Source organism: Numenius arquata, chromosome 2, assembly GCF_964106895.1.
Source record: "Numenius arquata chromosome 2, bNumArq3.hap1.1, whole genome shotgun sequence".
NCBI classification, from domain to species: domain Eukaryota; kingdom Metazoa; phylum Chordata; class Aves; order Charadriiformes; family Scolopacidae; genus Numenius; species Numenius arquata.
Genome location: NC_133577.1, coordinates 53091972 through 53116573, shown reverse-complemented (window position 1 = coordinate 53116573; position 24602 = coordinate 53091972). Strand labels below are relative to the sequence as shown.

General features: G+C 50.6%; 1 protein-coding gene across 2 annotated transcripts in view; it reads left to right on the top strand.

The window, feature by feature from the left end:
- Positions 1-16527, top strand: part of ACSS1 (acyl-CoA synthetase short chain family member 1) — a 52776-nt gene extending 36249 nt beyond the window's left edge. The window contains exons 9-14 of one of the 2 annotated variants that reach the window (XM_074166114.1): positions 2908-3020; positions 3920-4046; positions 5713-5840; positions 7578-7641; positions 9004-9122; positions 9853-16527. In XM_074166114.1, coding sequence (XP_074022215.1) covers positions 2908-3020; positions 3920-4046; positions 5713-5840; positions 7578-7641; positions 9004-9122; positions 9853-10026 — 725 coding nt within the window. In that variant the 3' untranslated portion in view covers positions 10027-16527. Of the gene's footprint in view, positions 1-2907; positions 3021-3919; positions 4047-5712; positions 5841-7577; positions 7642-9003; positions 9127-9829 lie in introns of both variants that reach the window. The other variant, XM_074166106.1, reaches the window with a different exon arrangement.
- The last annotated feature ends 8075 nt before the right edge of the window (positions 16528-24602 follow it).

The following is a 24602-nucleotide window of genomic DNA, read 5'->3' as shown; positions in this document are numbered from 1 at the left end:
CCAGTTTAAAATAGGTCTTTACCATTCAAATAATTTGCAGCTCCCTCTGGAGTGTGACTTGACTGCCTTATGGGCAGCTGGCTGCAGGATGCGTAGGATGTGGCAAACCCCATGTTGAAACATAGCTTGCAGTGCTGTATTCAGAGTGAGTACTGGGATAGGAAGAGCAACCATCAGTTTAATCAGCGCACAGAATCACAGAATGATATGGGGTTGGAAGGGACCTCTGGAGATCATCTAGTCCAACCCCCCTGCCAAAGCAGGTCCACCTAGAGCAGGTTGCACAGGAATGTGTCCAGGTGGGTTTTGAATGTCTCCAGAGAAGGAGACTCCACTACCGCCCTGGGCAGCCTCTTCCAGGGCTCTGCCACCCTCAAAGTAAAGAAGTTCCTCCTCATGTTTAGGTGGAACTTCTTGTATTCAAGTTTGTACCCATTTCTTCTTGTCCTGTCCCTGGGCACTACTGAAAAGACTGGTCCCATCCTCTTGACACCCTCCCTTTAAGTATTTATAAGCATTGATCAGATCCCCCCTCAGCCTTCTCCAGAATAAAAAGACCCAAGTCCCTCAGCCTCTCCTCGTAAAAGAGATGCTCCAGGCCCCTAATCATCTTTGTAGCCCTCTGCTGCACCCTCTCCAGCAGTTGCCTGTCCTTCTTGAACTGGGGAGCCCAGAACTGGACCCAGTGCTCCAGATGGGGCCTCCCCAGGGCAGAGTAGAGGGGCAGGATGACTTCTCTTGACCTGCTGGCCACACTCTTCCTGATGCACCCCAGGATGCCATTGGCCTTCTTGGCCACATTGTTGGCTCATGGTCATCCTATTGTCCACCAAGACTCCTAAGTCTTTCTCCTCAGAGCTGGTCTCCAGCAGGTCAGCCCCCAACCTGTACTGATGCAGGTTCCCTGCTCTGATGCAGATTTTGTCTGTGCAAACAGAACAGCAGGTGTCTGGGGTGCTTTTTTTCTTTTTTTTCCAAAAAAATTCAAGATGACCCTTTCAAAATAAACAGAAACATGTGAGGTGGACGCATGCCTATCAATGAAGTGTGAAATAATTTTATCTGTAAGCCACACGTGAAACTATTTTCTGCAGGTTTGAAACTTAGGGTTCCTCAAAGAGACCCTTCCTTACAGCTACATCAGGGCAGCTGGATGCAAATACAGGGTCAAATTCAGCCTTTCCAACCCCTGGTTTCAGTTTTCACAACCTCAGCAAAGCCGGTAGAGGAATGCGCTCTCCAAGAGGCAAAACGTACCTTTATTTATAGAGCTGTATTTCTAAAAGCCCAATGCTCCTTTGCTTTTGTTTCTCTCTTGTGATTCTGAATTAGTTTTAGAATAGAAAAGATCTGATTAAGGTTGGAATCTGATTTAATGCTCATCCCAGCAGGAATGAAAAAGGATGATTAAAAGGTTCAATTTTGAATAGAAGATAAGCTCAACCTACCTGTAAGGGGTGGGTTAATCTCATACTCTGCAATAATAGTAATTCAACCTCCTGAAGTGCTTTTCATGCTAACCTTAGCTGGTAAAACAGCGCTGGGAGATAAATCCCCTGATATGCTTATCCTTTCCCTGGAAAATCACTTCTGGGGTAGGAAATGGGGCTGGTGAGTTTTGCCCCCGCCACCAGGCAGCGCGAGAAGGACCTGCGAGGGTGTAAACGTGGGTTAGAGCTGCCCGTATTCCTTGCTGTTCGGTAGCCGAAGGGATGGGTTTATCTGACGTAGGGCGAGATGTAGGGAACGGAGCATGTGGGCTGCATCAATGGGGTCTTCATTGAGCCTGGTTCATTTGCCGTGGATTGACTGTGGGAAAGATGTTGAAGGCAGACATCGTGGCTGCAGGGTCCCCAGGCTGTCTGGTGCAAAGCCGGCCGCCGTAGAACCGTGTGCTGCTCTCCTCTGAGCCTTTGAAGAGCTAAGCTGGACGCCAGCCATTCCTGATGCTCTGGGGCATGGCGAGCTGCTCTTCCCCCTGTGGCGGCTGCTTGGCCACACTCTGTGGTTTGTCACCGGGGAGGGGGGTGAGCAGTGATTTTTGCAGCCAGCACTGAATGAGGGAGGCACCGAGCAAACGGGGAGGAGGAGTAGCTCTCAGTCCGAGCTCACCAAGGGGAGACCTGCCTGCAGCTCTCCCTGGCTCTCCACCTGCTGCAACGTCCCCTTGTAGACAGAATAGGCCTTGGTGGCGTCATCCTGGCCTGTCAGACGTTTTTCTAGGGTGGTTTTAAGCTTTTCTTGTACTCACAAAGAGCTCTTGGTTTATCAGGTCTGTGCTGCTTTGAGATGGCTGTGCCACGTGGTGTTGGGCATGTTTAGTTTGGAGAAGAGGAGGCTGAGGGGAGACCTCATCGCCCTCTACAACTCCCTGAAAGGAGGGTGTAGAGAGGAGGGTGTTGGCCTCTTCTCCCAAGGGAATAATGACAGGAGCAGAGGAAACTGTCTAAAGTTGGGGCAGGGGAGGTTTAGATTAGATATCGGAAAGAATTACTTTCCTGAGAGGGTGGTCAGGCACTGGAACAGCCTGCCCAGGGAGGTGGTGGAGTCGCCATCCCTGGAGGTATTTAAGGAACGTGTAGACATGGCACTTCAGGGCATGCTCTAGTGCCCGAGATTGTTGGGTTGTGTCTGTTTGTGGGTGGGGTGGTGTGTGGTTGTGGGTGGTTGTTTTGTGTGGTTGTTCTGTGGGTTCGTTTTTTTTTGGTTTGGTTTTTTTGTGGTTGAACTCGATGATCTCAAAGGTCCCTTCCAACCAAGAAGATTCTGTTGCATGACTCCTTCCCAGTCACCTTTCCTTGCAAGGTGGCTTCACTATTCTCTTCTTTAACTTAGAGGAGCTGGCATTTGCTTTCATCCAGCATGATGGATGGTCCCTACATATTTTGGTTTTCATTATTCTTCCAGAGACTGGTGGCATCTGCATTGCCCCACGGCCTTCCGAGGAGAAAGCTGAGATCGTTCCGGCTATGGCTATGAGACCTTTCGTTGGGATTGTGCCCGTGCTGATGGATGATAACGTGAGTTGAGGGGCTGTGCTGGGTCCCCAAAAGAGAAGCTGGTGTGTGTTTCTGCCTTAGTCACCTTTCTGATGGCAGAGGAGCAGGATCCGGAAAGATGTTTGTTCCTCCATTAAAATGGTAGAGTAGATGAGCAGCTTATACGTTGAGCGTATCTCAGATGTCCGAGCAGATTGCCGACTGGGCATTGCAAGCTGTCTGCAAATCTCTAGAGGAGCGTTTGCGTTTCCAGCACCACTTTTTATGGTCTTACGCTGCTTCTGATTAAGAGCTGCCGCCTCCGTTTATGAAGGGAGTCAGAAGTCACGCAGCTCCTGGGAACCAGGGGGCTGAACAGTTGGATACAACGTCCAGCGACGTGACAAGACCGGAGCAGCCGACGGGACTGGTGGAGTTTTCCAAGGGAAATGCAAGGCATGAGGCCCTGCAAATGTGCGTGTCTGTGAGAAAACCGGTGCTGGTCTGTGAAGCTGTGCGAGCGATCTCCCATCTGCGCTCCGGTGCTCTGTTAAACAGTAAAGCGTGTAATCTCCTCCATATACAGTTTGGTAAAGGAACGTGGCAGCTAACAAAAGGGAAAGTGGCAGGCGGGGGGGGCCAGGCGTTTTCCTGCTAGCCACATCCCTGGCATCCTCTGGCTGCTTGGCACATCTCTGGTGTTGTCTTTGCTGGCATGGCCCTCTGGAGAATCACTGGACTCGCTTTTCTTTTAGTCTTACCTGCTGTGCTGCTGGCCTCAAGGGGTGAGGAAGGCAGGACACTGAGAGTGGATGAGTGGCTTCATTTTCTCCACCTGTGGCAGCGAGCAGCAGGGTGACTCTTGCCGCATCAATGACACAGAAGCTCTTACTATTCCTATTTTGTTCACCTGATCGTCCTTCCTGTGCTTGAACCCGCAGGGGAAGGTAATAGAGGGCAATGATGTGTCCGGTGCGCTCTGCATTGCCCAGCCGTGGCCTGGCATGGCAAGAACAATCTATGGAGATCACCAGCGATTTGTTGATGCCTATTTCAAAGCCTACCCAGGTAAGGGAAGTGCCAAGGGAAGGCAGTTCGCACTGCAGTATAAGACAACTGAGTATTTTCAGCAGCGCTTTGTGTTATTTCTGTACCAGCCAGATCTTGGTTGCTTGGGGTTGTGGGTGACGTGTTGCAAGGATACACTAACGGTCTTAGATAGCGTTGATCTTTCTAGCTGTCAAAAGGGAATGTATTTTTGAAGTCCCAAATACCTTTTCTTTGGGGCCATTTGTGTCTCACTTGGAAATAGGCACATTGGATGGGATAAAGACCTCCTGCATCACTGAATCTCACCCCTGCTGTCACAGGCTGTGTTACATCCTTCCTTTTTAAAACATGGTCAGGTTGTATCTGGCAAGTAATCAGAAGTGGCAGGGAAGCGTTTTTAGTAGGAGATTGGACAAGACCACTGTCTTCGCTCAGGGGAGCAACTGAAGAGGGTTTGAAAGCTACAAGGTAGACAAGAATTACGAGAGACGGTCCTGCAAATTGTACAAAATGGGTTGGAAAATAAGAATGGGAAACTGGTAGAAGTTGAATGAGTGCATAGTCCCTTATTACTCACTACGTGTTCCCATCTGAAATCTTGTTGATATTTAGTTGGTGGTTGTTTAGTTGATTTGGAAGGGCAGGAGGGATGACTGCAAGTCTATGAATTGGCCAATAATGGGTCCTGGCAAGAACCACCTTCGTATTTCGCAGCACTAGCTGCCTGCTGCTGCTTAGAAGTGCCACAGGAACAATTCAGATGCAGATATGGCTTTGATGAAGAGCCAACACAGTCTGTGTCACCAGATGTGTCCTCAGTGACACTGGAGTTTCCTGGAACTACTGGGTTTGTGGGTTTTTTTCAGTTTCTATCAAATGTTTTAGATCCTCCAAACACCACACTTATCATGGAGGGTTTTTTGGGTTTTTTTTCCAGCTAATCTGATAGCAGTATTTCTGCCATGCTTATGTGCTGGAGAGGGACTGTTATCTGGGATCTGAATCTTTGTTAGCCAGGAAGGAAAATGGCTTTTCATCCATCCCAGTGTAAGTGATTAGAAAAACTGGCAGTGTACCCATGTACAAAATGTAACAGAACTGCTCCCTTTCAGCTGCACAGTTGTAGTTTTCCATGAGGGCTGAGGTGTAGCTAGCTAGCATGATGGCAAATGGTGTTTGAAGTGGTTTTATCTTAGCGCTGTCTGCACCAGACCTGAGCACGCAGTTGCTGTGCAGCTGTGGGCATGTAAAGCCTTGGGAGATCAGAGAAACACACACCCCACCCCACCCCCCCTGCCCCTTGGTTTTGTAAACCCAACAGAGCATCGCTGTGTTGTTGTTGCTGGACTTGGTTTTACTACAGGGAGGCACCAGCCGCCGGTTGCTGCTGGTTGCCTGCAGTGATTCTGCCCACCTGGGCAGAGGTCTGAGCTCCGCTGTCTTGGTGCTGCTCCGGTGCTTACTGGGAGCCAGCACCGCCCAGGCAGAGCAGACGGAGGCTGGGGATGGCGGAGGGAAGTGGGAAATGCTGTGTGGCAGGTCACGCAGTTGTCCGCTTAGGAGGTCCCTGCGAGCTGCCTGATGCTCCGTACCCTACTTGCCGTTCCTGGAGCCGCATCCAAGCCCAAAGCAATAGGGGCTGGCATGGTTCCTGCTGCTGACCACCCACCTGTCTTTGCTGTAGGTTACTACTTCACGGGGGACGGTGCTTACAGGACAAAGAAAGGCTATTACCAGATAACAGGGCGTATGGATGATGTCATTAACATCAGCGGACACAGGCTCGGGACGGCAGAGATAGAAGATGCAATGGTAAGTTCCAAACAGGTAGAGGTCCCTTGACAGGGTTTATCCGTGGGGGTAGGCTGGCCCTTCCGAAGAAGTTTTATGAATTTAAACAAGCGCTGGGTTGCTTACCTTCAAAGCCCTGCCTACACCCAGCTTGCTGGGTAATGAATAGCAAATGTGCAAAAGGAAACAGCTCCCTTATTAGGGAGACAATGAAGAGGCAAGTGAGAGAGGAATCACGGTGCGGGTGGTTCCTGCAGCCGAACTGTCGGAGCTGTGTTTCCGCTCAGTGACGTTCTACTGCCCAGGGGGGTGGTTGAGTCACCATCCTTGGATGAGTTTAAGAGTCGCTTAAATGTGGTGTTGGGGGATATGGTGTAGGGGAGAACTTTGTAAAGTAGGGTAGATGGTTGGACTTGATGATCCCAAGGGTCTTTTCCAACCTAGATGATTCTATGATTCTGCTGTTGCAGTTGTCATTTTGGATGCCGGTGGAGTCTCCGTAAGGGATTGTCTCTCCTGTTTGTTCCTTCCCCTCTGCTAACACCTAACCTCTCCTTCCCAAACCTGTGGTTCTTGCTCGTCTGAACTAGCTGGGGTATGCCTGAGAGTTCATCGGTGTTAAATATGAAGCCACCTTGATGCATGTCAGCAGCAAATCTAAAAATATGAAGCCACCTTGATGTATGTCAGCAGCAAATCTAGCCTGTCATTTTGAGAGAAAATAATATTAGCTCAGGGAATTGAAAACAGAAAGTCCTCAGAGCGTTTATCCCCCTAGCTTGACCTGAATATTTATTTCTGTATTGTGTGCCTTGCCTGTAAATGGCACTTAAATGTAACATTTGATAAACCTGAGCTGTGTTCCTTGGCACACGGGATCCCGCTTTCTCCTCTGTGAGTGATTTTTTAATATGTGTGAGTTTATGATTGTAGATACAGGTTCCGGTTCCTCTCCCGCTCTATGTACGTGTATATATGTGTTTATGCAAATATATTTATATGGTTAGATTACTCTGTGATATTTTCTTTCATATTTTAATCTAATTTAAAATAGCATAATCCAGTCTTTGGTGCGGGATTCAGATACGGGATTTCTTCCGGTCTGTATAGCCAAATTGTCTTCTTACTGCAGAAGGATGCTAAATTAAACTCTGAAATGTGACAGGATAAATCACTGTTGTGCCGCATAATAATAATAATGAAAAAAGCATTCGGCAAAACAACCCTTTTCCTCTTCTGGGAAGATGAAGAAGCCTGATCTTTCTGGCTTCTGGTGTGATTTAGGCACTTATTAACACCAGTCAGATGTGGACTGTGATGTTCGCAACAGTTCCCCGCGGCACAGAGCAACGCAGGACTGGTTTCGCTTGTGATTTGGCCGTGGCCAGTCAATACTTGGGACCGTGGTGCACACACAAGGGCACAGAGAAAGAAAGAGAAAGCGGGTTGCCAGCTGGTGCAAATTCAGCTTGGTGTGCAGTGGGCTTAGCAGTAAAAGTACTTATTTGTATGCTTAAAAGCAGGGCCAATGCAGTAAGTAAATGCTACTCCCCGAGAACCGGCGATGCCTGTGGCCACCGGCTGACCGTGCAGTAGGAGGGTGGCATTCGGCTTTCCGGTTGTGCTTTCAGCAGGATCTGCCAAGGGGAGGGTGAGATATGGCAAGGTGCTTTGTTCCTAGATGCAACTGGCACCAACTCTGCAGGGCTCCAAGCGGTTGTTATTCTCTGTGTATTTTTGTTTCACTTTTTTGCGAAGGCTGATCACCCTGAGGTCCCGGAGACCGCTGTGATTGGGTACCCACACAAGATCAAAGGAGAAGGTATGTGAAAAGCAGTGTCCTGACATGACACCTACGTGCACTTTCCTTAATTTCTAACCTGGGCTCTGTGGCAGGAGGTAGCAAGGGAATGGCGGGGGTGGAGGGGGGCAGTTATCCTTAGGTTGACTTGGCGTTGCAGCCCCAAAGAGGCGAAGGCAGCCATGGTCTCTTCACACAGGTAATTAATGACAGAACGAGAGGGAATGGCTTCAAGCTCCAGCAGGGTAGGTTTAGACTGAACATTAGGAAAGAATTTTTCACAGAAAGAGTGGTCGGGCATTGGAATAGGCTGCCCAGGGAGGTGGTTGAGTCACCATCCCTGGATGTGTTTAAGAGCCGTTTAGATGTGGTGTTGGGGGATATGGTGTAGGGGAGAACTTTGTAGAGTAGGGTAGATGGTTGGACTCGATGATCCCAAGGGTCTCTTCCAACCTGGACGATTCTATGATTCTATGAAAATAACTGCATGTTCCTAAGCTGGGAGCAGGTATTACTCCCCTAAACTGGTTTGACACATAGTGCTGACGTATGCGGTAGAGCTTCCTTGGAAAGGACTGGGCTCAGAGATGTCCTTTGAACGGAATGGGAGTAGCTGATTTGCGTTGGCCAGCTTTTGATCCCAGTGACGCTTGGGTTAATTTACGTTGAGTTGTCATTGTCACTGAGATCAGTCTGGCCCCTTACCACAAAAAAAGACATTGAGGTGGTGGAGCGGGTCCAGAGAAGGGCAACGGAGCTGGTGAGGGGTCTGGAGAATAAGTCTTATGAGGAGAGGCTGAGGGAGCTGGGGGTGTTCAGCCTGGAGAAGAGGAGGCTGAGGGGAGACCTTCTCGCTCTCTAAAACTACCCGAAAGAAGGGTGTAGCCATGGGGGGTCGATCTCTTCTCCCAAGTCACAGGTGATGGGACAAGAGGAAACGGCCTCAAGTTGCACCAGGGGTGGTTCAGATTGGATATTAGGAAAAATCTTTACACTGAAAGGGTTAAGCATTGGAATGGGCTGCCCAGGGAAGGCACCATCCCTGGAGGTATTTGAAAGACGGGTTGGCATAGTGCTTAGTGACGTGTTTTAGTGATGTTTTTTTTTATCAGAGTTAGGTTGATGGTTGGACTAGATGATCTTAAAGGTCCCTTCCAACCTAGACAATTCTATAATTCTATGATAGATGCCAAGACAGGGCTGGACCATTTGAGGGCTGGAGTCTGACTCCAATTTGTAAACAAGATCTGTGGTTTTCTCGACAGTCCCTAGATTGCACGTAGGAATGACTTGAAACCTGCCCTGGCGTTTGAATGGGCACTCCTGGTCTTGCCAGCCAGGAGCTAATATGAGGTATGTGGCTTCTGCTCGTTTGTCTTCCAGGTGCCTTTGCTTTCATAGTGCTAAAGGAGCAGACAGCTCATACAGACCGTGTCAAAGAAGAGCTCAAAACCATAGTGGCTTCCAAGATAGCAAAATATGCTGTGCCTGACCACATTCTGGTAAGTGGGAGACACTAACTGGGACCAGGAGCAGGAATGGTCACATCAAGCAAGCCTCACCTTCCTGCCTGCAGTGTTGCTGTTGTCCTTCTCTGGCAGGACAAAGAAGCAGGAAACCAAAACTATCCGGAGGGATCCCTAGGTAGGAGGGCAGGTGCGATGGTCTGCGTGTGCTCCTTCTCCATGCCTGAGGACCAGCAGTGACCCAGGAGGTCACTGGGATATTACAGCTGCTCCAGTCTGCAGAGCAGCTTCTCAGTGGGGCTGCTATAGAGCGTGTTTTGGAGCTACCCTGAGGTTGCTCTATTTGGGCCAAGCACTGATCAATCCTTTAAACGGGATGCGCAGAGAGTGTTGAGAGCACCGTGCTTGGCAGGAGCTCTGGGGAACCACAGCCTGATCCTGTGCCTCAAGATGCACTTGATGTCCATGCAGCTCCAGAAAGCTGTGTGTCCTGCAGCACCCAGCCTGGAGATACAAAGCAAAGTAAATGGGGAACAAAGTTCCCCTAAATCAGAATAAAATTTATAGCCCAAGGAATTGATGCTCGTAACACTCCTTTTCCTTGGACATAAACTTTTGTGCTTGATGGTCTAGTATTTCCCAGGAGCCTCAAAGGAGCTGTGGCCATGAGACAGTGTGCCAGGCTTAGGACAGTTCAGCCAAATTTCCTTGTGGTTCCCAGCAGGACCCAGGTTCTAACATAGGTGTGTCTTTCCCTTCTCTGCAGGTGGTGAAACGTCTTCCTAAAACCCGATCGGGGAAGATCATGAGAAGGCTGCTGAGGAAAGTAGTCACTGAACAAGCAAGCAACATGGGAGATGTCACCACACTCGATGATCCAAGTGTTGTCAAGGAGATACTGGATGCTTACCAGAAATACAAGGAGAAGAGTTCCTCATAACAGGCAGCTCTGGAATCTCTCTCCTCTGGAAATGTGGAAGGTCTCAAATAGTCAGGCAAACGCCACAGTTCTCTCTCTTCTCCCTTTCTAGGGGAAGAAGATTTTTCCACTCCACAACGTATTTTGAGATACACAGAGCTAGAAGCAATCTGCAGTTTTGCACAGTCCATGAGCTCCCTTTCATTGCTTCTAGGGCTGTTGTAGAGCAGCCATTGGTGGTTTCCACTGGCTATGATGAAGTTTAATAGTAGCTCAAGCAAGATGCAGATGTTAATGTTTCTCATTTTAATGCTACTATACAGGGAGATGTTTTTATACGATACTTTTGCTGTTTCAAAAGAAGCCCTGGAATACACTTTTTCAATTTTCCTTTCAGCTTGGATATCCGAGTTCAAGTAGCTGTATTTCACTGCAACTCTGGTGCCTTTTCAGCATTGCTGGGTATTCTTGTAGATGTCTCACATGCGTTATTAGTGAAATGAGAAGGACGTGGCTAGTCTGATAATTCCTTCTTGTGTTTACCCAGTTGTTCTAATACCTCCTTCAGCTTTCCTCGTAAGGATTTGTTCCTACCACTATATGTTATGGAACTTGCCAGAGGTGGTCAACCCTTGTCCTTTCATGTCCCACCTAAGCAACCCAACACTAGCACTTCCAGCCACAAAAGTGAGCCACAGAACCTACCGCTGGGCTTCCTACATGTCCTCAATGTGTTACCAGTTGTGTAAGAGGGGTCTGGTCCCATGTGTTTTTATTCTGCCTTGAGAAACTGAGATCACCAACTGGGTTTTTAAAGTAGCTGTCGTCTTCTTCATCGGTGATGACATCTGGATCAGTGCTGTCCATTGTGATTCACTTCTGCGTATTATGAACAGTGGTCTACAACTGGTAGATCTTTGTTGGCAGTTGGTGATTTGTGTAAGTGCCTTTGTTTCTTGAAGATGCTATGAAAAGGGACGATGCTTGCTTGCTGTCTGTCAGAGAACCATTTGGAAACAAAATCCTCAAGAGCTCAAGAGAGGTTTGAAGCTGAGAGAGATGTGCTTGGAGGGTTCATTGTGACTTGCCGGGCTGTGTTATTTCTGACCAAGGAGTGGTTATTTTAGCCCACTCCCAAATGGCCTGTAATCTTTCTTGCTCCAACGAAGACAGGCACCCAGTTTGGAGATAGGTTGGTCCTCCTGTCAGAAGTTATGACTTAATCCTTATCATTTGAAGTTGGGCCCTACCACGTCTGCCCCTTCCACGTGCTGCCATGCTGATCTTCCAAAGAGTTAAATGACAGGTGGGTGCCCGCAAATTGCACAGTCTACAAAGAAGAAGAAAGTGCCTCTTAGATGCCTTCTGGAAAGCGACGGTAGCATTCCAGACCAGCAACCTCAGAATAGCAGGGAACAATAGCCTTTGTCTTTCATACGCTTTCAAAATTGCAACTAATATATTCAGTGTTTTATTTCTGGACTTGTTTTATCAATAACACATTTTGATTGAAGCGCTCCTTTCTTTTGGGCTGTTCAGAAGAATTTTCTAGTAAGTCTCCTGTCCTCCGCTATGCCACTGAAGGGCATGGAGAAGCCTGTAGGTGCCGAATGCCTTTGAGAGTTCTGCCACTGCTAAATTTGGTTTAAGCTGGCTGAGGGGTTCCGAGGGGTTGGAGGGGCCAGAGAGCATGCCAGGAAGGAATGGTGGAGGACTCCTCCCCTCTCCTTGGGTGCAAAAGCTGAAGGTATACACCAGTGTAGCATGCACAGTTCTCATCCTGGGAGTGTGTGCCACAAGGGCTGAGGCAGAGCTTCTCCATCGTAACCGGCCTAAGCCGAGTGAGTGCTAACCCCCATTCCAGCGCCGCGGCTGGGGTCACTCCGTCAAACCTTGCAGTCCTGCCTCTGTCTTTCTCAGATGACTGTCGGCTTAGTTTCACGGAGCTGTGTGTTTTGGCCCGCCAAACCCCTGAGTAATTGGCGGGATTGAAAATTTTTGCTGTACTTTTACAGGGGTTACTTACTGCTGAATTTAAGGGGAGCAGGACTGGAAAGACAATCTGCACCTCACTGGAGACAGGAAAGGCAGGAAGGAACCTCATGAGGTTCAACAGGGAAAAGTGTAAGGTGCTACACCTGGGCAAGAAGAATGTCAGGCACCAGTACAGGTTAGGCGTGGACCTGCTGGAGCCAAGCTCCGAAGAGAAAGATCTGGGAGTCCTGGTAGACAGCAAAATGACAATGAGCAAGCAGTGTGCTCTTGTGGCCAGGAAGGCCAACGGAATCCTGGGCTGCATAGGGAAGAGTGTGGCCAGTAGGGCGAGGGAAGTCATTCTCCCCCTCTACTCTGCACTGGTGAGGCCACAATTGGAATATTGCGTCCAGTTCTGGGCTCCCCAATTCAAGAGGGATAGGGAACTACTGGAAAGAATCCAGCGAAGGGCAACAAAGATGATTAAGGGATTGGAGCATCTCCCTTATGAAGAAAGGCTGAGAGAGCTGGGACTCTTTAGTCTGGAGAAGAGAAGGCTGAGGGGAGACCTTATTAATGCCTATAAGTATCTGAAGGGTGGGTTGAAGGAGGAGGGAGCCAGACTCTTTTCAGTGGTTTCCAGTGACAGGACGAGGGGCAACAGGCACAAGTTGGAACATAGGAGGTTCCACTCGAATATGAGAAAGAATTTCTTCACGGTGAGGGTGCCAGAGCCCTGGAACAGGCTGCCCAGGGAGGTTGTGGAGTCCCCTTCTTTGGAGATTTTCAAGCCCCGCCTGGATGCAGTCCTGAGTAGCATTCTCTAAGCAATCCTGCTTCAGCAGGGGAGTTGGACTAGATGATCTCTATGGTCCCTTCCAACTCTAAAAAAAATTCAGTGAAATTCAGTGAAGGAAACGGCGAGGTGATCCTGTTAGGAGTGGGAGAGGAGTGGTGTGTTCTTTGGCCAGCAGAGATTCTGGTACCAAATGGGCCAGCAGGCTACTTGCAGTGAAATGTGTCCTCAAAGACAGGCGTGTTGTCTTAAGTAAGTCCCAGAGTTCCTCTGAGTACACTAGCTGCAGTTGCTGCTGTTTTTTGTTTTTAAAGTTTATTTTAAACATCTCTGGGGACTGGGTAATACAGTGGGGAATATCACGCTTCATTACAATTTCCGTTCTTCTGACTGCAATCCATTTTTGCTTAAGGTAAGTAGATACCCTCTGGACTTTGAGCGAAGTCAAAGATCAGAAGGTTTGATAGAGTTGACGGGATGTTAATGTTTTAGGAGATGGCTACTACATATATCTTCTATCGCCATTGCAAAGGAGAAAAAAAAAACAAAACACTTCCTTAAGGGATTTTCAGGTGGGAAGCAGCCAGTAGTTAATGCTTTTCACAGAAAACGTAGATTCCCTTCTTCAAATAAGTTGTCTCCACGCAGTCTGAAATACAGCGTGGAGGAAGAGGAATGACTTTTTAACAAGATTACACACTTTCCATTTAATCAAGAAAGCATTTCCTATATTAGGGGTATAGAATTTCCTTGTCCTGTTGACCTAAAATTTCTGTGGTCACAGCCACATGGTCTAATTCGTCCGAACTGTCTCACAAAGACTAGCTATGTGAGGAGCAGCGTACATTGAGATGTTCATCATACTGTTCCTTTGCTCGGGGAAAACGAGAGATAGGTGCGTTCCCTCTCCTGCATCCCTGTCTTCTCAACTTGCGTGGGCTTAAGGACCACGGCTGCCGGGGAGGTTACAGACTGACCAGGTAGCTGCAGCACCCCAATAGATGGATTCACAGCCATGCCAGCTACGCAGTAGACAGACTGTAGATACAAACAAGCCTCATACTGTGAACTTCTGAAGCCTTACAAGCACCTTTGCTGAAACCACATCACCAGCAGGTGCAAGGTTAGAGTGCCACACGCCTGCGGTCCGGTACCGCAACGGCCGCTCTGTTCCTTCCCTGCGCATTTCCACACCTGAGCTTGGGATGTCCTTCTGCTCGGAGACCCCCTCGGGGCGTTCAAAGAGAGGAGGTGGTGCTGTTGTGGTGCCCGTGTGGTGTTCTGCAGTGGACACAACTCAGCCCCCACCTCTCCTGGTAGAACTGCAAGCATAGCAGCATCGGCTCCTGGAGCTGACGCCCCGTGCTCACTTCATCTCACACCACCCTGAGAAACGGAGCTAGGCAGGGCTTGGAAGTGGTACTTCTTACAAAAAGAATATCGTGCTTTACTGGGTAAGCTCCTCATAGAAAGTGTCGTGGTTTCGGCCGAATTTACCGAAACCAGACCGACAGATGGCCCTTCCTCTCCCCTCTCCCCCCCCCCCCCCCCCAAAAGAGAGAGAGAGGAGAGAAAGAGATAAGGAGATTCAGAAGTTTAGAATGAACTAAACTACTTTAATGAAGAATTAATATTAAAATAAAAATAAAGAAGAAAATAATGAAATAGATACAGTATATACAAAACCGTGTCAAGCTCCCAGGATGACAGTCACGTCACCGGCAGGCACTGGGGAAGTCCCAGACTGGACTCAGCGACGGATGGGAACTGGGTTCCAGCTCTGGAGTCAGGAACACACGGATCGGGATCAAAGGCAGACGAACAGACAGAGTCTTCTCTGGACGTCGGCCATTGCAGGAAGGGGCTGACCCTTTGATCCCTCAGCTTTTATACTGAGCGTGGGGCAGATGGGATGGAATACCCCAGTTGGTCAGGTTTGGGTCACCTCTCCTGTCCACTCCTCCCCACCGATGTGACCCCTCTACGTTTTTTCCGTTTCCGACCCCCTAAGGGGGCAAATAACGAAATTGGCTGCCCTTGGTTGTTACAGCAGTAAGTACAAGCAAGGGCCTCTCTGCTCACCATCCCTTGGCATGGAGCACAAACATTGGGCTTATCGCTCTGAGAACGAGCAGTTTTCTCCACAATATGCCGTTAATTTCAGAGAGTTAGAGGAGGCCTGGCTAGGATGTAAAGTTACAGAACAGAAAATCGGTTCGGTTTTACTTCAAACCGGGACAGAAAGCTTTGCCAAGCAGTTGAAATCTTCCAGCCAGAGAAGTCCCCCTTCCTTCTTTTTCCCCGGGATCACTGCTAACTGCGGCGGTTGTATCTTCAGGGCCAGCCTGAGTCGTTATTTTCGTTATTCCCTGGATGTGTCATGAACATCAGCCCTGGTGCAGGGCAACGGTGCCCTCTGCTTCCCGTGCAGCAATTTCACACACACACACACACACGCACACACGTAGCCCACCCCAGGCTTGCGGTTCACTGTGGGGTTCCACAGAACTGGCACTGATGTCTTCAGTTCCTGAAATGCCAGGAAGGAGGCAGCTTCTGAAAGACCCCGGGCCTGCAGTCTTAAGAAGAGCTGATCTTCACTCACCAGTGAAGAAGGTGAATGGAATACTTTACAGTGGGATCTTGGGACAAACTTGGGTACAATTGCTTCGTTTAGAAAAGCAGAACCGTTGAATTCTTCTAAACCTTTGTGTGTCTCTGAGCGACCTGCGGGTTACTTGCCTGTTATGGTTTGAGAGAACCCATAACGATCTATTGTCGTTAGACAATTATTCTATCACCCGATGACACCTCCCCACCCGGAAAGGGGAATCGGGGAACACAAAGAAACACAAGGCTTGAAGTATAAATAGATTTAATAGACTAAGACTCAATAATTAACAATAATACTAAAGAACCAGTATTAATCCCGATACTGATATAAGATATACAGGAATTATACTCAGCCATCTATATCAGTAGGAAGCTGTGCACTCCCAGCAGGAACAGCAAACGTCGGACACTGGGAGCGCAATGGCTTCAGGAGGAAGGGAAGGGCTCAGGGCTCCGGCACCGGGGCAAGGAGTTCTCTGGACCCGCCGCCATCAGGGAGAGAGCCCGCTACGCAGCAAACTTTTCTAATTTATATTGGATGTGACGTTCATGGTATGAAATAGTCCTGTTGGCCAGCCTGGGTCAAATGCCCAGGCCTTGCTCCTCCTTGTCCCTGCACCTGGCAAGGCTCGAAAACACTAACCTTGAATCCCACAGAGCCTGGCTGGCTATAAAGTAAAGATTTTCACAAATTCAGACACTAGAGTCTTCTAAAAGTGTAATTTTCCCCAGCATTAGAAGAAAAGTTAGTCCTGTGTCTCTCAACCCAGGACGTTGCCAGATTGCCTTTGTAGCTTCATCAAAAGAGATCCAGAGTCAGTTTTGCCGCTTGCAGTTTGTACTTGATTTTTTTTCCCCACTCAGTTTTGCCAGTGAGACCCGGTCGTGGTGCCTTTTCCCCCCACTGGAGACACAGGCCATGATTGCCTTAATTTTGGGAAGGGAAAGTCCCTCTTTCTAAGAGATGCGGCGCGTATTGTATAGTCTGATGTTAAGCTTTTAATTTCATTTTGTATTCTTGTAATCATGCTTTACACACATTTATTGCCCTTGACCGAAACCAGTTTGGGTTTGTTTTTGTTTTTGTTTTTTTTTTTTCCAATGATCTCTGTGTTCATATTTTCATTAAAGGAAGTATCTTTTCCTGTGTGATGGGTTGGCTTTGCATCCTAGGGGTCCAGCCCTCCATCCCCTAAAGGCTCTGGGATTTTTTTTCAGTTCTTTCCATCTGCTTCTGCCCGTCCCGATTCTTTTAATCTGCCAGCACAGAGCGAAGAAAGGGAAAGGAGTTCGAAATCAGGATGAGTCATCTTGTGGTCCAAATTGCTGTTTCGCTTTGCTGCTTTTCTCTTTAAGCAGTAACTCGCAGGAAATGAGCTGCTGCCAGAAAACTGCCGCTGCAAAACAACTCAAAAAGTTGGAAGAACGAGCATTTGCATGTCAGTAAGCTGCGTGCCTCCTGTAAATCCCGAGGTCCCAGTGCTCTACGCTCATTTTCCTGGGTGATGCAAGCGGAGAACGAGAATGGGAACAAATAATTACCATTAGTTGATAACAGGCGTTTCAGCTACTAATTTCTTTCTGGTTTGCACATAGAAAAGGAGTGAAAGCGGGATGTGTGTAGAAAGTGAGTGTGTAGCTGCTCCAGAGCCGAGCAGGTAAGAAATTTGTTCCCAGGTGCCATGGAGAGTTGGTAAATGCCAGGAACGCATCCTCTGCAGGGCACCTTGTCCATTTAAGAAGAGAGGAAGATTGTGTTTCACCCTCTGCAGCCCACCACATGGATAACACTACAGCTGTAACGCAGGGATGGACACTGAACATCCTCGTTAGCCGCATTAGAGGCCAGCGAAGGGCGACGAGGATGATTCAAGGATTGGAGCATCTCCCTCATGAGGAAAGGCTGAGAGAGCTGGGGCTCTTTAGCCTGGAGAAGAGAAGGCTGAGGGGAGACCTTATCAATGCTTATAAGTATCTAAAGGGTGGGTTGAAGGAGGATGGAGCCAGACTCTTTTCAGTGGTTTCCAGTGAGAGGACGAGGGGCAACGGGCACAAGCTGAAACAGAGGAGGTTCCACTCAAATATGAGAAGAAACTTCTTTCCGGTGAGGGTACCAGAGCCCTGGAACAGGCTCCCCAGGGAGGTGGTGGAGTCCCCTTCTTTGGAGATTTTCAAGCCCCGCCTGGATGCAGTCCTGAGTAACATGCTCTGACATGCTCTGGGCAATCCTGCTTCGGCAGGGGAGTTGGACTAGATGATCTTTATGGTCCCTTCCAACTCTAAAAATTCAGTGAAATTCTCCTGTTACCTCCAGAGGCTGCTTCTGGAAAGCTTCCAACGCCACTCTTAGCTCTCGCAACCCTCTGGCAAGTGTCTCCGACGAGTCACGGAATGGGCTAGATAGAAAGGCAGGTGCCCGTCTCCTCACTTTGATGTTTTGCTACTGCAGCTGCCCTGATTTATTTTCCGAGAATCTATTGGTAAAATGGAGACTTGTGTTTTCCAGCCTAACACAATTATATCCAGGGGCTGTCTCTGTGGCCGGTTAAAGCCACAGAAATGGATCTCAGCAACAAGTTCCTGTTTCTGAACTAAGCAGGAATAGATTATTCTTTTTCGGCTTGGAAAAAGACTATTTTAGACAGGGAATTTTCTTCTGGCTGAGTTGAGAGGCGCAGCGTGTTTTTCATGGCAGTGAGCCCAGCCCTGCTTTGTTCTGGATAGAAGGATTTGGGGTTGTATCCACCTTTTGGGGTGGAAATGGTCACGGCTATGCAAAATTACCAGCCTGCAAACACTGGTAGTGAATGACCTGCTGCAGCAGCTTCTTCGCTTTTGCTTCTTTTCCTTTGTAGCTGGTATGTATGTGCCTGGGCTCCCGCTGTCTGTAGTGGCAAAGCTGAATTTGGCTTTTCGGTCTGTTGAGGCTGGGAAAGAGGAAACAACAGTGCTGTTTAGCGCTCATCCTGCGCCTGGGATGCAGAGGACTCGATTCAGTTTCTTTCTCTACCCGTCGAGCGTCAGGGATGCCATTTTACTCCTCTGCGCCCCAACCCTCTGCTCCCCCAGGAGCAGCAGCAGCCTGACAGCGGAGCTGGGGGGAGAGGCTGTGTGATACCGCCCGCAAGGGCCTGGGGCGAGATGGTTGTTCGGGAAAGAGGGTGCCTTTAGGGAACGGTTCTGCTAAGCGTTCTTACGGCTGCTGGGCCTGTTGCCCAGGTTCAACTTGAAGAGAGAAAAGCACACACACACACGCACACACACACACCCCCCATCCCCCCCGCCCCACGCACACCCCCCCCCACACACACACACCCCCACACACCCCACACCCACATCCACACACACACCCCCACACATACACCCCACCATACCCACCCACACCCCTCCACACCCCCACACACCCCCCCACACCCACACCCCCCCACACCCACCCCCCCACACACCCCCCCACACACACATACCCCCACACACACCCACACCACCCACACCCCCCACACACACATACCCCCACACCCCACACCCACACCCCCCCACACACATACCCCCACACACCCCCACACACACCCCTCCCCATACACCCATACACACACACACCCACACACACCCACACACACCCCCCACCCACACACACCCCCACACACCCCCACACCCACACACACCCACACACACCTATACCCCCCCCACCCCCACCTCCCACCCGCCTCCCCACGCCCCCCTTTCTTGGCTGCGGCCCCTCTCTGTGGAAAACCCACACGTTTTTGTTACCAGGCGCCGTGCCAAATAGCCCTTCCTGTTCCTCGGCGCCACGCAGCCGGGGTGGTCTCCTGCTCCATCCAACCCTTGTCCGTCGAGGCGGCGGCGGCGGCAAGGCCTGAGGTGAGCCCGAGGTGAGGGTTCGATGGCGCTGTACAGAGGGGGCCCTCACAGAGGGTGGCCTGTGACGGGTGAGCGCGAGGGGAGGAACAAGGGGAGTCCATCAAAGCAAACCGACCAAACCGCCCTCCCGGGGCCTGTCCCGCAGCTGCCCGTGGGGGACGCTGGCTGAAATGGAGCCATCACGGCAGGCCAGGCTTAGCATCACCCTGAGGCCCGTAAACGCATGGACTGGTGAGGCTCAGGCAAGTTTGCCCGTGGTGGCAAGAGGCCACCAAGCTCTAATTTCAGCAACAAATGGAAAAAAAAAAGAGCCCAGGTGCAGGCCAAAGCAGCAAATACTTAAAGGAAGGGTGTCAAGAGGATGGGGCCGGACCTTTTTCAGTGGTGCCCAGGGATAGGACCAGAGGAAATGGGCACAAACATGAATACAAGAAGTTCCACCTAAACATGAGGAGGAACTTCTTCACTTTGAGGGTGGCAGAGCCCTGGAAGAGGCTGCCCAGAGAGGTGGTGGAGTCTCCTTCTCTGGAGACATTCAAACCCACCCGGACACGTTCCTGTGCAACCTGCTCTGGGTGGACCTGCTTTGGCAGGGAAGTTGAACTAGATGATCTCCAGAGGTCCCTTCCAACCCCATATCATTCTGTGATTCTGTGAACTCTCCTTTCAGGAGAGGGGCGGCGAGACGGCAGCACTGGCGGCAAGGCCTGTGAGCCCGAGGGGAGGGTTCAATGGCGTTCCATAAGAGGTAGAGGATCTCCTGCCCTCTTGTCACCGGGCAAAGGAGGGGAACTAGGAGAGGATGGGGGGCAATGGAAGCAGGTACCTGCTCGGGGCAGCAGGAGAGTCCCCTCCAGGCCTCCCTGGCCTTCCCAGGTGCCCGTACAGAACAGACAGGGGCCTCTGGAGACAGATGATGAGGGAATGGAGGATGCTGATAAAGCCCCCTCCAGGGAGTTGCCAAAACAGCCAGCTCCATGTATCAAGACTGCTTCTGTGAGGAGCAAGAGGAGAGGGCGATAGTTCTAGGTGGTTCCATTCTGAGGGGAACTGAGGGTCCCATGTGCAGGCCGGACCCTTCCCACAGGGAGCTCTGCTGCCTCCCTGGGGCCCATGTTAGGGCTGTAACCGGGAAGCTTCCTGGCCTGATATGGCCCTCAGATTATTGCCCTCTTTTGGTCTCACAGGTAGAGAGTGATGAGTTAGAGAGAAGAAGCCTGAGGGCAATGAGGAAAGATTTCAGGGCCTTGGGGACAACTTGTCAAGGGTTTGGGAGCACAAATCGTGTTCTCCTGTGTCCCTCCAGTTTTCGGGGCTGATGAATGTGTTAAGAAGACGACCAGACAGATCAGTGCCTGGCTCCAAAACTGGTGCTACCAGCAGGGCTTTGGGTTCTCTGATCACAGTTTGATTTACAGGACACCGAGCCTGCTGGCAAAGGATGGGAAAACCCTGTCCCGAAAGGAGAAAAGGGTACTAGGCCAAGAGTTAGCAAGGCTCATGGCCAGGGCTTTAAACTAGAATCAAAGGGGGAAGGGGATAAAACCAGGCCCACTGGTAATGAGCCTAGGGGTAAAGGGCCAAGGATGGCAACTACAGAAGGGTCTGAGCATGGTCAGGTGGGAATTAGGGTTCGTCCCCCCCAAGAAATGGCAGGACAATTAGCCCAGCTGAAGTGCATCTACATGAATGCATGCAGCATGGGCAACAAACAGGAGGAGTTGGAGGCCATTGCACAGCAGGAAAACTACGATATAGTTGCCATCACAGAACCGTGGTGGGACGACTCACGCAACTGGAGTGTTGCCATCGATGGCTACCAACTTTTCAGAGGAGATAAGCAAGGAAGGAGAGGCGGTGGGGTGGCCCTCTATGTTAGGGACAGATTTGAATGCCTAGAACTTTACAATGTGAACGACAGTGTTGAGTGTTTATGGGTAAGAATCAAGGGGAAGGCCAATAAGGCAGACTTCATGGTGGGAGTTTGTTACAGACCCCCCAGCCAGGATGTAGAGGTTGATGAAATATTCTATAAGCAGCTGGCAGAGGTCTCATGATCACTCGCCCTTGTTCTCATGGGGGACTCGAACTTCCCAGATGTCTGCTGGAAATATAACACAGCAGAGAGGGAACAGTCCCGGAGGTTCCTGGAGTGTGTGGAAGACAACTTCCCAACACAGCTGGTAATAGAGCCAACCAGGGAAAGAGCCCTGCTTGACCTGCTGCTTGTTAACAGAGAAGGTCTGGTGGGGGATGTAAAGGTTGAAGGTCATCTTGGGCAGAGTGATCATGAAATCATAGTTTTCAATTCTTGGAGAAGCAAGGCGGGGAGCCAGCAGAACTGCCACCTTGGACTTCTGAAGGGCAGACTTTGGCCTGTTTAGGAGCATGGTTGAGAGTGTCCCTTGGGAGACAGTCCTGAAGGGCAAAGGTGCCCAGGAAGGCTGGTCATACTTCAAGGAGGAACTCTTAAAAGCACAGGAGAAGGCCATCCCCAGGTCCCAAAAAACAAGCTGATAGGGAAGAAGACCAGCCTGGCTAAACAGAGAGCTTTGGCTGGACCTCAGGAATAAAAGGAAAGCTCACGATCTTTGGAAAAGGGAGTTGGTAACTTATGAGCAATACCAAGACGTAGTGAAGCTATGCAGGGGGAAAAATTAGAAGGACCAAAGCTCAAGCAGAACTTAACTTGGCCACTACAGTTAAAGATAACAAGAAGAGGTTCTTTCAGTGTATCAATAGAAAAAGGAAGACTAGGGAAAATATAGGCCCCCTGAAGAATGCGGTGGGCGCCTTAGCAGTGGAAGACACAGAGAAGGCGGAGTTACTGAATGCCTTCTTCGCTTCGGTCTTCACTGCTAAAACTGTCTCTCATGAATCCCAGACCCTGGAGACAAGGGGGAAGGTCTGGAGAGAGGAAGATTTTCCCTCTATAGAGGAGGACTGGTTAGAGACCACTTGGCCAAACTAGACACCCGTAAGTCCATGGGCCCTGATGGGATGCACCCGCGAGTACTGAGAGAACTGGCCGATGTTCCTGCTGGGCCACTCTCCATCATCGTTGAAAGGTCATGGAGAACAGGAGAGGTGCCTGAGAACTAGAGAAGGGCAAACATCACTCCAGTCTACAAAAAGGGCAAGAATGAGGACCCAGGGAACTACAGGCTGATAGGTGGCTGGAGGTGAGACTACACCTCCGTCCCTGGGAAGGTAATGGAGCGACTTGTTCTGGATGTCATCTCCAGACATCTTGAAGAACAGGAAGTTATTGGAAGTGGTCAACACGGATTTACCAAGGGTAAATCATGCTTGACCAATCTGATAGCCTTCTGTGATGTTATAACTGGATGGCTGGATGAGGGGAGAGCAGCAGATGTCATCTATCTTGACTTCAGCGAGGCTTTTGACGCTGTCTCCTGTAACATCCTCCTTAGGAGATTAAGGAAGCGTGGGCTAGAGGAGGGGGCAGTGAGGTGGATTAAGAGCTGGCTGTGTGACAGAATTCAGAGGGCTGTAATTAATGGAGCAGGGTCAAGTTGGAGGCCTGTAACCAGTGGTGTCCCCCAGGGGTCAATACTTGGTTCGGTTTTGTTCAACATAGTCATGAATGACCTGGACGAGGGGACAGAGTGTATCCTCAGCAAGTTTGCTGATGATACCAAACTGGGAGGGCTGGCTGACACTCTAGAGGGCTGTACCACCATCCAGCATGACTTGGACAGGCTGGAGAACTGGGCAGAGAGGAACCTAATGAGGTTCAACAAGGGCAAGTGTAGGGTCCTGCACCTGGGAAGGAAGAATGCCAGACACCAATAGAGGTTAGGGGTGGACCTGCTGGAAAGCTCTTCTGAGGAGAAGGATCTGGGTGTTCTGGTGGACAGTAAACTATCCATGAGCCAGCAATGTGCCTTTGTCGCCAAGAGGGCCACTGGGATCATGGGCTGCATAGAGAAGAGTGTGGCCAGTAGGTCAAGGGAGGTCATTCTCCCCCTCTACTCTGCACTGGTGAGGCCACAACTGGAATACTGTGTCCAGTTCTGGGCTCCCCAGTTCAAGAGAGACAGGGAACTACTGGAAAGAGTCCAACGTAGGGCAACAAAGATGATTAAGGGATTGGAGCATCTCCCTTATGAGGAAAGGCTCAAAGAGCTGGGGCTCTTTAGCCTGGAGAAGAGAAGGCTGAGGGGAGACCTCATCTATGTTTACAAGTATCTAAAGGGTGGGTTGAAGGATGATGGAGCTGGACTCTTTTCAGTGGTTCCCAGTGACAGGACGAGGGGCAAGGAGCACAAGCTGGAACATGGGAAGTTCAATTCAAATATGAGGAAGAACTTCTTTCCGGTGAGGGTGCCAGAGCGCTGGAACAGGCTGCCCAGGGAGGTGGTGGAGTCCCCTTCTCTGGAGATCTTCAAGACCTGCCTGGATGCAGTCCTGAGTGATGTGCTCTGGGCAATCCTGCTTTAGCAGGGGAGTTGGACTAGATGATCTCTAGAGGTCCCTTCCAACTCTGACAACTCCGTGAGTTGCACTTGTGAAATACTGGTTTTTTCAGTGTTGACAAAGCTGTGGGTCCCACCCTGGCGCTGGCACCCACAGCCCTTCCTCTGACGCTGCTGCTCCTAAGCAAGGCCAAGAATCTTGCCAAAAAAAATCTCAGGGCATTGTGTTACCCAAAAGACCAAGAGAGGAGGAAAGGTGACGTTCTGGGAGCCCGTGGGCTGACAAAGGCGGGAGACCTCGGTGCCACCCCTCGCATCTGGGTTAAGTCATCCCCTGGGCACGCAAGTTGCTGAGGGGGACTCACAAAGAGGGGCCCAGCACCTCCGCCAGCTCAGAGCCCCCTAACCGCCTCCGGCAGCCAGCGGGGGATTTGCTTCCTCGTCCCAGAGCCCTCTCCGGGCGGCTTCTCTTAACTTCCCGTCCTGCCGGAGACCATCTCCCCCGCCTCGCTCCCTCCGTCGCTCCCTCCCATCGCGGTCTCCTGGCGCCATCTTGCGGGCTCGGCGACTCGGCCTACCCAGGCCGCGCCCGGGGGAGGCACGGCCGCAGCGCCGGCCCCTGCCTACGGGAGCCCGAAGACCTCCCAGGAGGCAGCGGCGGAGCTCGCTGAGATCCCCGCGGCGGCAGGTACGAACCCGACAGCGGCGGAAGCACCGAGGCGCCCTCTGCCCCACGCCCTGCCCGGCGGGGGAGCGGCTCCCGCCTGAGGGACGGAGGGGGCGTGGCCTAACTGGGGCGTGGCCTACCGCGAGGGGGCGGGGCTATGGGGTGTGTGGGGAGGGGGGCGGGGCCGGCGGCGGGAGCGCCGGTGCGCGGCGGCGGCGGCGGCGGCAGG